The following is a 12022-nucleotide window of genomic DNA, read 5'->3' as shown; positions in this document are numbered from 1 at the left end:
CGGGCCTCACTTTCTCACCTCGGCCCGGCCGTCCTTTTTCTCCCCCAAATGATGCGCAGATCGCAGGCTGCCGCTCCGCCGCCCGCCTGCCCGCCCCGGGGGGCTTTGCCCGGGGTCTCCTTCTCTCCCCCTCTCTTCCCCCGGGGCGACCGAGCGTGGCCGGCCAAATGTCAAGCGCGTGGGGGTCGCGCGGGGGCTCCCTGCCGCCGGCTCGCTCTGGGACCCCCCTCGCTTTGTTTCTCCCTCCTCCCCCCCCCCCATCTCCACCCCCGATCGGCCACAAGCTCGACTCGGCCCGAGCCGCGGATGCCATCCCGCCCGGCTCGCCTGGCAGGGAGGCGGCTCTGGCTGCTGCTGCTGCTGCTGCTGCTGCCCGCCCGCCGGCCCTTACCTTCTGGATAGTTTGCTGGGTGACCTCTCCTTTGGCTCGCGGGCGAGCCGAGGCGAAGGCGACCGACATGGTGGGCTGCGAGGCGATTGCAATGGGACGCGATGGAATGGTCCGCCCTCGCTGGCTGGCTCTCCTCGGTCCCCTTCCCCGGCGATGTCAAGAGCGGCGCGGCTTCGCAGCCCGGGCTGATCTTGTGATTATCGCTGGCTGCTCTCGGCGGTGCAATCGGCAGCGCCTTCGCCGCAGTGCACGGGGAGGGGAGGCCCGGCAGATGGTACGCGCTGCGCCTTGCAAGGAGCCGGGGGCATTGCAGCAAGACGCCGCCGCGCACCCCCCTTTCTTTTTACCTGGACGGGTCTGCTTCCCCCCGTGCAAGGCGGAGAAGCCGGCTGGCGAGCTTTGGGGAGGGAGGGGAGGCAGCGGAGCCACCTGAGCCGCTGGGCGGGCGCTCCCTCCCTCCCCCCACCCCGCCTCCCCGCGCCGAGCCCCCCTCCCCTCTCCTCTCCTCTCCTCCCCCTTCGCATTGCACATGGTGCATCCCTGCTGCCGCCGCCGCCGCGGCTGGGTTTCCTGGGTCTCTCGCTCTCGCTCCGCGAGAGAGCATCTCGCTGCGCCAAGTGCGTAGGGAAAGGCGGTCGTACGCCAAGTGCGTGGGAGCAGCAGGTGGAGGGGAGGGCGGCGGGGCCAGGGGAGCGCACGCTAGCGTCGGAGCGGCGGCCGCCGGGGCGCTGTTGGCGTACGGAGATGCCCGACCGCTTCCCTACACGGGTGGGGGAGTGGGCGTGGCCGGCCCGGGCGAGCGGACCAATCGGCGCCGCCGCGGCGTTGCGCTAAGAGCGCAGGTGTGGGCGCCTTTCGGCGTAGGCTCCTACGTAGGGTCGACGGCCGGGCCAGCGGTAGGGCGTGGCGTGAATATGGGCGGAGGGAAAGCGCGGCGCATGCGCGCTGAGCGACAGTGACGGGGCTGTTTCTTTTTTTCCTGAGGGGAGCGAGGAGGACTCTTTCGGCCGCCCCTTCCCGCTTCGTCTGGCCGCGGCCATGAGCTACGACCGGGCCATTACCGTCTTCTCCCCGGACGGGCACCTCTTCCAAGTCGAATACGCCCAGGAGGCCGTCAAGAAAGGCTCCACCGCGGTACGGTCAGGGAGAGGCCCTGGAGGCCGGCCGGGGAGGAGGGGGAGGGAAGCCGGAGAGCGACCGAAAGTGAGAGAACGAGGCGGTTGAATGACGGTTAAGGGGGGGGAGGGGGGCTTAGCGGGGCCTACGGAGGCCGGGAAGGTCAAGTTCGATTCATTCTCCGCGCTCGCGCCCGAAGCTGGGTGGATAAACAATGCCTTTCCCGTTTTCTCCCAGCCGAGCTTTGATTTTGCATAGGGGCGGCCGGCTCGTGGCTGTCCAGATATCCATGGACTACAATTCCCATGAGCCCCTGCTGGCAGGGGCTCATGGGAATTGTAGTCCATGGATATCTGGACAGCCACAGTCCCGCCGCCCCTTTTAAAGCCTCTATTCTTTGTTACGTATGGCATATCCCACTGTTCCCTAGATGTCTAGGTAATACTCTGACTTTTAACATGGCTTAGCAAAAGAGGAGAGAGAGCTCTTTTAGGGATGCCATTTTCAGGGTGGGGAGGAGGATTCCTGGAGGTTTTGAGGGGGAGAAGGGGGTGGTTGTTGTGATGATGATGATGATGATGGTGGTGGAGGCAGCTTGGTGTGGGGGATTCAGAGTGGCGGCCTCTAATCCGGAGAACAGCGTTTGATTCCCCGCGCCTCCTCCGCATGCAGCCAGCTGGGTGACCTTGGGGCACTGAAAGTTTTCTCAGGGTGCTCTCAGCTCCATCTTCCTCACAGGATGTCTGCAGTGGGGAGAGGGAGGGAAGGTAGAGAAAAGCGGCATATAAGAACCAACCCTTCTTATTCTTCAGCAATATCAAGGTGATTTTAAGCTGCTTTGAGGCTCATTCAGGCAGTGGAAAGTGGGGTATAAAAACTCAACTCTTCTTCATAAACTGTCTCTCCTTAAAAGGCTCAGAGTGGTGTGCAGTGTTTTATTAATTTTATTTATTTATTTTTGTATTTATATACCTCCACATTCTATTCAAACTCAGGGTGGTTCACAATAAAATGATAAAAACAAGTATAACCCCATTAAAATCTGTTAAAAATTAACATTATTATTATTGTTGTTGTTGGATTTCTAGCCCGCTGCTCCCCTGAAGCTCGCGGCGGGTAACAGCATGTAAAACACCCATAAAACCCCTAATACATAAAACCCCTAAAAACAATCCACAGCCCACCCAACCCACCCCACCTGATGGCGGCAGAACTATCCGGGAAACCAGGGGTCACTGCTGTTGTAGATGTAGGGGGGGGGGCGATCTAAAAAGGGGGGAGGCGCCAGCCTCAACCATAAGTCTGGCGGAAGAGCTCTGTTTTACAGGCCCTGTGGAAGGATGGCAAATCCCGCAGGGCCCCCGCAGCTCCTCCAGGAGCTCATTCCACCAGGCGGGGGCCAGGACCGAAAAGGCCCTGGCCCTGGCCAGATGTGCCTCCCAGGGGCCAGGAACCACCAATAAATTAGTCCCCGCTGAATGTAACGCCCTGCAACGCCCTGCGGGGGCCATAAGACACCAGGTGGTCCCTCAAGTATGTGGGTCCCAGGCCGCAGAAGGCCTTAAAGGTTAAAACCAAAACCTTGAACCTGATCCATCTAGCAATCGGTAGCCAATGCAGCTGCCTCAGCACAGGCTGGACATGGGCCCTCCAAGCTGTTCCTGTGAGGACACTAGCAGCCACATTTTGTACCAGCTGTAATTTCCGGATCAGATGCAGGCCCGCACCATTAAAAGATGGACATTAAACAATGGACATTAAAAGATGGCGATACAGAGTTCTAACTCCCCACCCTCTCCCTCTGTCCAACTATAGGGGGCCAAGAGATCTTTCTCATTAATTACATTTGTATACCGTCCTCCCCTGAGGCTCAGGGCGGTTCACGTGGAACATAAACAATACAGTGAACTTTGTTTCTGCATACAATAAAACGGCTCACAACAGTTATACAGTTTCATAGCACCTGCAAAATGGAGCTTTTCTGCCAGGCTTTTGGTTGAGATCACTGAATGATGGAAATAGACACTATCATATGGGGCCTTCCCTAAAGTAACCCACCCCCAGAGCGGGAGATGTAGAAGCAGAAGCTAAGGCCCACAGCTGGGTCAATTATGGAATATTTTAACTGGTTCTTATGGAATGTTTTAATTGTAATTTATATATGATTGTGAACCATTCTGAATTGTAAATTCTGAAAGGGGTGGTATATAAATTATCAATGAACTTGATACCTGCACTGCCCCTCTGGGCAATTAGGGTGTTTTTAAATTAATCAATTGTAGTAGGGGGTTGAGCAGGGGGTTGGGCTAGATGGCGTGTATGGCCCCTTCCAACTCTATGATTCTATGATTCTAGTAAATTTTTAAATTGATGTTTTAATGTGACAGATGATATATATTGTTTCTATATATGTTGTTACCTGTCTGAAGCCTTCAGGGAGGGTTGGGTCAAAATAAATTTTAATTTATTATGATTTAATGACCTCAGTGACCTCTAAAACATCCTTTCGCTACCAGCCTTGCTCAGGTCTTGCTGGCTGAGGCCCTTGCCTTCCTTGATTCAATCCAACCATCTCATGAAGGGTCTCCCTTTTTTCCTGATGCCTTTAAATTTTCCTTGCATTATTGTCTTTTCTAGTGACTGGTGACTTTTCGTAATGTGGTCTCTAATTGTCTACTCTTAAAGGTTGGCGTACGAGGCAAAGACATTGTGGTCCTTGGCGTGGAGAAGAAATCTGTGGCAAAGCTCCAGGATGAAAGGACTGTCCGAAAGATCTGTGCCCTCGATGACAATGTTTGCATGGCTTTTGCAGGTGGAGTAATGGAGTAAATACGAGGGAGATGGGAACAGAACCAACTTGCTTGGAATGCAGCTAAATCACAACAAAAGGACACTAAGTCCTATTTCTTTTTACCTTCCATAAACTTGGGTCTGCTGGAGGGTTTCTGTGGCGAATTTCTGCTGGAAGGTTTCTGGGTGGAGGCTGAATTTCTGGAGGGTTTCTGGGTGGATTTTTCCCAATGGAGTTTGACTTGCTTGCTTCCTCATTCCTGCCCCCCAGGAGAAGCATTTTGGAAGTCATGCCGTGGAAACAGAAATGTTCTGTGGGGTCCAAATAAATACAATGTCTTTTTTTTAGCTGGTTTTCTTGAATAGCTTTATTGTTCCCAAGGATGAAAAACAAATATTTCAGATTGCAGATCAGGAAATGTACGGATGATAATGTTTCTTTCTTAGTTGCTACTTTAAATATTGCTGTCCATCCATCCTCCCCCTCCCCTCGGTACATGTCTGCATTACATTATACAACTTGGAGAAAATGCATCCTTATACTCTAAAATCATTATCTTGGTTAGTTTCTAAAGTCCAGGCCATCTAGTATGAATGTCAGTGATCATGTATGAGTCCCCCCCCCCCCCGCCTGTTTTGGTAGAAAATCATTTTCTTGAATGATAGCTTTGGCTATTCATGCTTTAGGTTAGGCAAGCTTGTCTGGATGGCGTAAGTGTTCACAGCCCGTATTTCATGGACAGCTGCCATGGATGTTGTTAACCAGCAGGATAACATGCCGATGTTTCTTATATGCTGCAATGGAGCTCTGTGTATTCTCTGTCAATCAAAAGAAACCTCTGTGAATTGCTGGGTTGAGTGGGGGTGGAGAAAGACTATTTTAAACACCCCCTTTCCCCCCCTTTTATCCCTTTCAAGATCAATCTCTGCAAGTTGCTTATCTCTCTGCAGGGGAAAAGCCCCTGTATATTTATATCTCTGATTGGGAAGTGGCTCAATGCTGGTGACAAACAGCAGGAAGGGGTTAGCAGTAACTAATTCACCTTAAATTAGGGGTTAGCATTAAACAATTCACAACATTAGCTTGATACATTACTAAATACGGTCTGTATTAATATAAATAGCTTGCCAAAACGAGGCACCTGCCATGTAATATTTGCATCATGTATCACGTTAATATTTATGCCTTGTTCCAGTTTTGTTTTCTAGATTTGTTGGTCCCAGACCTCTACAGTCGTAATTGGCTGGTTTATGTTTATCCCATTTTGTGGATTGTACTGACTCGCTATGTGTAATCTGCCTGAATTCCCTGTGAGATAGGGGGTCTATAACATACAGAAAAGGCTAGAACACTTACACTGTCCTTTCTAGTTCTAGTTCCAAATTCTGAAGTGGTGTCTTTTTAAAAAGAAGAAAGAGGTGGGACTTTGGTTCCTGTCTACTTTTGTCATAAAGTTAAAAATCATTTTCTGGTATCTTAGAAGATAAACACTGGGTGCTCCCTCTACTACTGCTCAGCTCCCCACCCCAAGACATGGAGTAAATTAAAAATGCAAGTCAATAACATGTTTGAGAAATTCCTGTAGACACAGACATGTATTTGTGATCTTTTTATTTACCCTATTTTCCTCCTCCTCTCCCTTCAATAATAAATTGCAGGGCGGAGATCCTGCGTGTACACTGTGCTGCATTTCCTTAATGATTTTTTGTTGTTTGTAGGGCTCACGGCAGATGCCAGGATAGTTATAAACAGAGCTCGGGTGGAGTGTCAAAGCCACAGACTTACAGTGGAGGATCCTGTCACTGTGGAATATATTACACGTTACATTGCTAGCCTGAAGCAGGTATGTACAAAAGATGACAAGGGCGGCCTCTGTTATTTGGAGCCTGATTTTGAGACACACACTCTTCTCTTGTGCCTGTGAACTCCAGACAAACTGAACACAAAGCATTTGCTCTAAAAGAACGTGGCTAGATGTCTTGCTGGTTTGTTCCAAAAGGCAGTGAAAACAAATGTGAAGTCGCCTTTGCCTGTGGCAACCTAACAACTTGGTGGGTCTGTTCATTTTACCAATTGATTTTGCTTCTCACTGCTTTGAAGCGGGTGGAGTGAAATGGACAGTGTAAATGGCTGGCAGCCATTTCAGTGATCCGTTTCACTTCCCCCAGGTTTTTTGGCGGGGAGCGAAACGGACAGTTCAAATTGGGTCCCTAGGTTTGGTTCCAAGAACACACTGAACTGTCATATCCTGGTTTGTGCCCTTCCCTATAATGGTGCTCTCCAATTTAGTTGTACAGTAATGCTGTTTGAGTAGACCAGGGGTGGCCAAACTGTGGCTCTCCATATGTCCATGGACTACAGTTCCCATGAGCTGGCAGGGGTTTGTGGGAATTGTAGTCCATGGACATCTGGAGAGCCACAGTTTGGTCACCCCCGGAGTAGGCCATTTTCAAAGCCTGCAAAAAGGCTTTATATATTTTAAGAACTATTCATATCCAGCTTCTAGGCTTGGATATCTTCCTGTCTGCTCCCACATGATTCAGCAAATCAGAAGGCCTGGTGAAGTCCCTTAAAACCTGCATGTTAATGTACTGATGACTAAAAGTACACTTTGGGTATCAGTAAATCTAGTATTGCCAGTCAGTTGTGCGCATCACTTTGTTAAAAAGGAACTTTCCATCTTGTTCAGCTCAAGCCCTTGGCTGCCTTTCCAAACCTAAGGAAAGGGTTTAGCAGGCAGTGGCAAGTCAAGGCTGTTTCCCTCTGTGCATCGAACAAGAGAAGAAAAAGTACTGGATTGCCTTAAATACTGAAGTACTAGATGAGAAATCGTTACAGGTTGTAACATACAGTCCTGCTAAAAGTACAACATCTCTCACTCCTCAGCGGTACACCCAGAGCAATGGCCGCAGGCCTTTCGGGATTTCTGCCCTGATTGTGGGATTTGACTTCGATGGAACTCCGAGGCTGTATCAAACTGATCCCTCTGGGACCTATCACGCTTGGAAGGTGAGGACTACTGGGCTCTGCCCCCCCCCCCCAAAAAAAATAGAAGTCTGTTTAACTTCATTAGGGAAAGGCTAGTGTTATTTCCTCTCACGCTCTGTTGGGGTCTCGTTCTGGGCTGATTAAGACATTATCACTCTCATTTGAGCCAAAAAATGTAAACAGCATGATGATCACAAATTGATCGCAACTTCAGAACTCAGGTACTTTAGCATGACTACTGGAGAACGCTGTACCATTCTCCTCCAGAAACAGCAGTAGCTGGGCTCTGGAAACAACCTAGTGCTAGTTGGCGGACTAACTTTAGGAATTGCCTGAGAAAAGAAATAGTCACCTGACCCACTAGGCGTGCCGAGTTTTAGTTCTCCCTTTTCCAGATACTACCATATAGTCGGATGTCTTTCTCTCATTGAGAGCCAGTTTTGTGTAGTGGTTAGGAGTGTGGACTTCTAATCTGGCATGCCGGGTTTGATTCTGCACTCCCCCACATGCAGCCAGCAAGGTGCCCTTGGGCTCACTATGGCTCTGATAAAGCTGTTCTGACCAAGCAGGAATATCAGGGCTCTCTCAGCCTCACCCACCTCACTGGGTGTCTGCTGTGGGGAGAGGAAAGGGGATGGTGAGTGTAAGCCGCTTTGAGACTCCTCTGGGTAGAGAAAAGCGGCATATATGAACCAACTCTTCTTCATGCCTTGCCTTTTGTAGACATTGCCAGCTCTGAGCAATAGAAAGACTGAGGCAAAAAAAAATCAAAATGCAAAGATGAAAAATAAATCGCATAGCTTCTGTTTTCCATTACCTCTTAATCTATTTTTTTAAAACTCCTCTAGGCTAATGCCATTGGCAGAGGAGCCAAGTCAGTGCGCGAATTTTTGGAGAAGAACTACACTGATGAAGCAATTGAGACCGATGATCTGACCATTAAACTTGTCATCAAAGCCCTTCTTGAAGTAAGTATGAAATCTGAGTATCACCAGCTGGTCATTGAATTTTTATGCCCTCTATTGCAAGGGCGTAGAAATAGCTTAACATGTTGCATCTAATCAGTTTCAATATGTTGATGTCATTGAGTAAGCATTAATCTGATCCATCTAGGCCAGGGGTAGTCAAACAGCGGCCCTCCAGATGTCCATGGACTACAATTCCCAGGAGCCCCTCCCAGCGAATGCTGGCAGGGGCTTCTGGGAATTGTAGTCCATGGACATCTGAAGGGCCGCAGTTTGACTACCCCTGATCTAGGTCCTGTGCTTATGGAAAAGGCACTCAGTGTGTATTGGTAGTATGCATGGTATTGCTTGTAGCTAGGGTTGAAATTGAAAACTTCTCACAATGATTAACATCAACACCTGCTCATGCAAGTTTATATTGAGAATTGAGCTTTGTTGGTCTTAAAGGGGCCTTTGGAAGAAAACTGAATTCTGTTGCTTCAGACCAACACTACCCTCCTGAATCTAATGTTGTCTTACTATTTCCTTGGTTTAAGGTTGTACAATCTGGTGGGAAAAATATTGAGCTAGCTGTTATGAGAAGAAATCAGCCTCTCAAGGTAAGGTATTGTTAATACTGCTCTTTTTGTATGGTCAGTTCCCAGCAGTCAGAGAATCTGCATTGCAGCTAGCTCGTTGGCATTTACACAATGACTCTGTAACCAGAAAGAGGTTGCTTTCGCAGAGGATACACATTCCACCCCTTCAGCTTGTTTCCTAACCTCTGCAGCACCAGTCTGACCTATCCCAGTGGTGTTTTCCCACTTATTCGAGGTAACTGTCCATCTAGCAGTCTGGCAATCATGACCTTGATTCTCCCCTCTAGAAACCCCAGGGCGTTTTTTGGCCCGGTGCTTTGGAAACCATGTCCTTGGCTGTTCGTAAGCCCAGAGGGAGAAAGAAAGGCACAATTGTTCATTCCTTCACCCTCCTTTCTACAATGTAGTTTAGCAGTGGAATGGGCTGCCTCAGTTGGTGAGCTCCCTCTCACTGGTGGTCCTCAAGCAGCAGCTGGACAGATCCTTCTCCTGGATGCTTGAGGCTGATCCTGCATGAGCAGGGGGTGGGACTACATGGCCTGGATGGCCCTACCCACTCTAGGATTCTGTGAGTCTAGTTCAGCAGTGGAATTGGCTGTCTCAGGAGATGGGGAGCTCCCCCTCACTGGTGGTCTTCAAGCAGCGGCTGGATGAACATTGGACAGGGATGCTGCTGGCTCATCCTGCATTGAGCAGGGGGTCACACTTGATGGCCTGTGTGGCTTCTTCCAGTTATATAATCCTATAGAAAGCACTTCCAAATGCTTGTAGGGCTGTCGGCAATTTCTGTCAACCATTCTCCTCCTCAGCTGCATTATGAGCACTCTAAGTTTCCTAGATGCTTAGAATCATAGAGACCCTGTGAGAGTCATCTAGTGCAACCCCCTGCAGAATGCAGAAAATTCACAACTTCCTGCCTACCCAAAGTCCTTTGAAAAGAGAATGGGGAGTCCCTCTGTGTGTGGGGAGTTGTTGTTAAAGCGCCGAGGTCGCAGGACTCTGATTGTGTCACTTCTGCACTACAGATCCTGAGCCCCGAAGAGATTGAGAAATACGTGGCAGAAATTGAAAAGGAAAAGGAAGAAAACGAGAAGAGAAAACAGAAGAAAACATCGTGATGAATGAAAATCCAATTCCCAAGTTGTTGGGTTCTTTTTGGTTTTGAAATCAATCATGAGTTAACTCTGTATAGATACGTAGGCATTCCATTTTCTTGCTCTGTGCCTCTCGTAAAAAGGCTTACAATAAACCACCCGGTTTTTTAAAGCTTGTTCCTGTAATGTGTTCCTTGCTTCAGCCTAGACTGCAGTGCTCAGAATGCTGTGGTTTTCTGTAGTAGAGGGAAAGCTGTTTGCATAACCGGTGACATCAATGCTGCTTCACAGTTGGTGATCTTTTGTAGCTCATGGCCTCCTTCTGTCTTGTATGTTGTTTTGTGAGAGCCTGACCTAGCATAATGTTAGAGTCCTACACTGGTTAATTCTTCTCCCTTTCAGTTATACAAGACAATTCAAACATAAGCTTAGGAAAGACTCTTATTTGCCAGTTAAGGCCTTTCCCTTGACTGAGTATTGCAGTTTAAAACTGGAAAGGTGTGTTCAAAGTCTGCACGTTACTTTTTAAAAATGCAAACTCAAGATCGAATATACCTGACTGCACAGCTGGCTGCAGAGTTGAGTCACTCCCAGAACCAAGCAAGTTATTTTTGGAAGGGGGAGAACAAACCAGCCCAATTGAAGAAGAGTTGGTTTTTACACCTTGCTTTTTACTGACCAAAGGAGTCTCAAAGCAGCTTCCCTTCCTCTCCCTGCACCCTGGGAGGGAGGTGAGGCTGAGAGAGCTCTGCCAAGACTGCTCTGTGAACAACTAACAAAACTGGCTGGCCCCAGGTCACTCAGCTAGCTGCATGCTGAAGAGAATTAAACTCTGTTCCTCAGATTAGAGGCTGCTACTGTACTGATACACCATTGGGAATGGAATTTGATGCCTGAATTGAGCCTGCCCTGGCTTACATATGAAGCCCCCTTAGAACGGCGCCCTTTGCTTTACCATTCCCAGTCTGTTGGATATAATCTTTTTTTAAAAGCCCAAATCCCGTACTACTAACAACAAAGGTTTTGCACATTGTAAAACAGGGAAGAGCTGCACTGGCCAATAATCCATATTTACCAGCCTAAACCTTTCCCCCAATTATGGTGCCTGTTAGATTAATGCAACCTTCATGCTTAGGGCAGGAAGCACCAAAGCAACAGATAAGCTGCAATGTAGGTGCCTTATTGATGTAGGCAAGAGCCAATTTTGATCATTCATGAGAGAAAAACTGGGCAGTCACAGATGGAGCCTGAGTCTTGTAGGTCAGAGAGATTGGAGGAGGGGCCTCCCAGGTCAACAACTCTGAAGACAAAAGGGGGAGCTGTCAAAAAAGACACTGGTGGTTTCATGAAACCCTGGTTGAGAAATCCAGGCTTAGAGGATAGTTTCTGGCTCCTTGAAATGCAACCTTTTCACAACTATCTGAAAAAGATTTTGTGTTCAGGCAAAATTGGGCTTATGACCTTCAGCAGCATCTGGAGTCACTAGGGCCATCTATTCCAACTCCCCTGCTCAATGCAGGAACAGAAAAGAGAACCTATCCCAGGTTATCAAAACCAGCATACAATATAATATTTATACAATACTCCTTAAGATATTAAATCCAACATCAAAATGGGTCTTGCCTTTATATTTTAATAATTAATGAAGCAACCAGGACGGACTCTAGATCTGTGCTGTTTTCTATGTCAAGAGACAAAGCTCTCCCATACCTGCGAGCTGAAGGCCGATGCTATATCAGTAGAGTTTATACTACAACTTTGAGTTGGAAGAATATTGAAATATTGGAAACTTGTTAGGATAAGTTACACATCATAGGAGGAAGCAACCACTGATGAAAGTTCAACACTGAAAACGGCACAAATCGATAAAGAGTCCGTCCTGGTTGCTTCATTAATTATTAAAATAGAGACAAGACACATTTTGACGTTGGATTTAATATCCTATTAAGGAATATTGTCTAAATACAATATTGTATACTGATTTTGATAGCCAGGGGCAAAGGCCCGACAGAATTGGAAACTCTGTTCAAGGATTTTAAACCCCTTGGTTGGTTGCTGTCCTTCAGCACCCTGACACTCCCACCTTACAGATCGTTCAG

The 12022-nt window shown here is 48.3% G+C and overlaps 2 protein-coding genes across 2 annotated transcripts in view; one reads left to right on the top strand and one right to left on the bottom strand.

The window, feature by feature from the left end:
* SS18L1 (SS18L1 subunit of BAF chromatin remodeling complex) overlaps positions 1-1212 on the bottom strand; it is a 37485-nt gene extending 36273 nt beyond the window's left edge. Inside the window, exon 1 of the mRNA XM_077335776.1 lies at positions 392-1212. Within this exon, the coding sequence (XP_077191891.1) occupies positions 392-460 (69 nt within the window). The 5' untranslated portion in view covers positions 461-1212. The remainder of the gene's footprint in view (positions 1-391) is intronic.
* Positions 1213-1315: 103 nt separating this feature from the next.
* Positions 1316-10095, top strand: PSMA7 (proteasome 20S subunit alpha 7). Its single transcript, XM_077335778.1, has 7 exons — positions 1316-1525; positions 4193-4319; positions 6017-6141; positions 7185-7307; positions 8135-8254; positions 8788-8850; positions 9855-10095. The coding sequence occupies exons 1-7, from the start codon at positions 1430-1432 to the stop codon at positions 9945-9947; spliced, it is 747 nt and encodes a 248-aa protein (XP_077191893.1). The 5' UTR covers positions 1316-1429; the 3' UTR covers positions 9948-10095.
* The last annotated feature ends 1927 nt before the right edge of the window (positions 10096-12022 follow it).

The sequence above is a fragment of the Paroedura picta genome, chromosome 4 (genome assembly GCF_049243985.1).
Source record: "Paroedura picta isolate Pp20150507F chromosome 4, Ppicta_v3.0, whole genome shotgun sequence".
Taxonomy (NCBI): domain Eukaryota; kingdom Metazoa; phylum Chordata; class Lepidosauria; order Squamata; family Gekkonidae; genus Paroedura; species Paroedura picta.
Note: the sequence above shows the minus strand (reverse complement) of the source record. Positions and strands in the feature narration are given on the sequence as shown.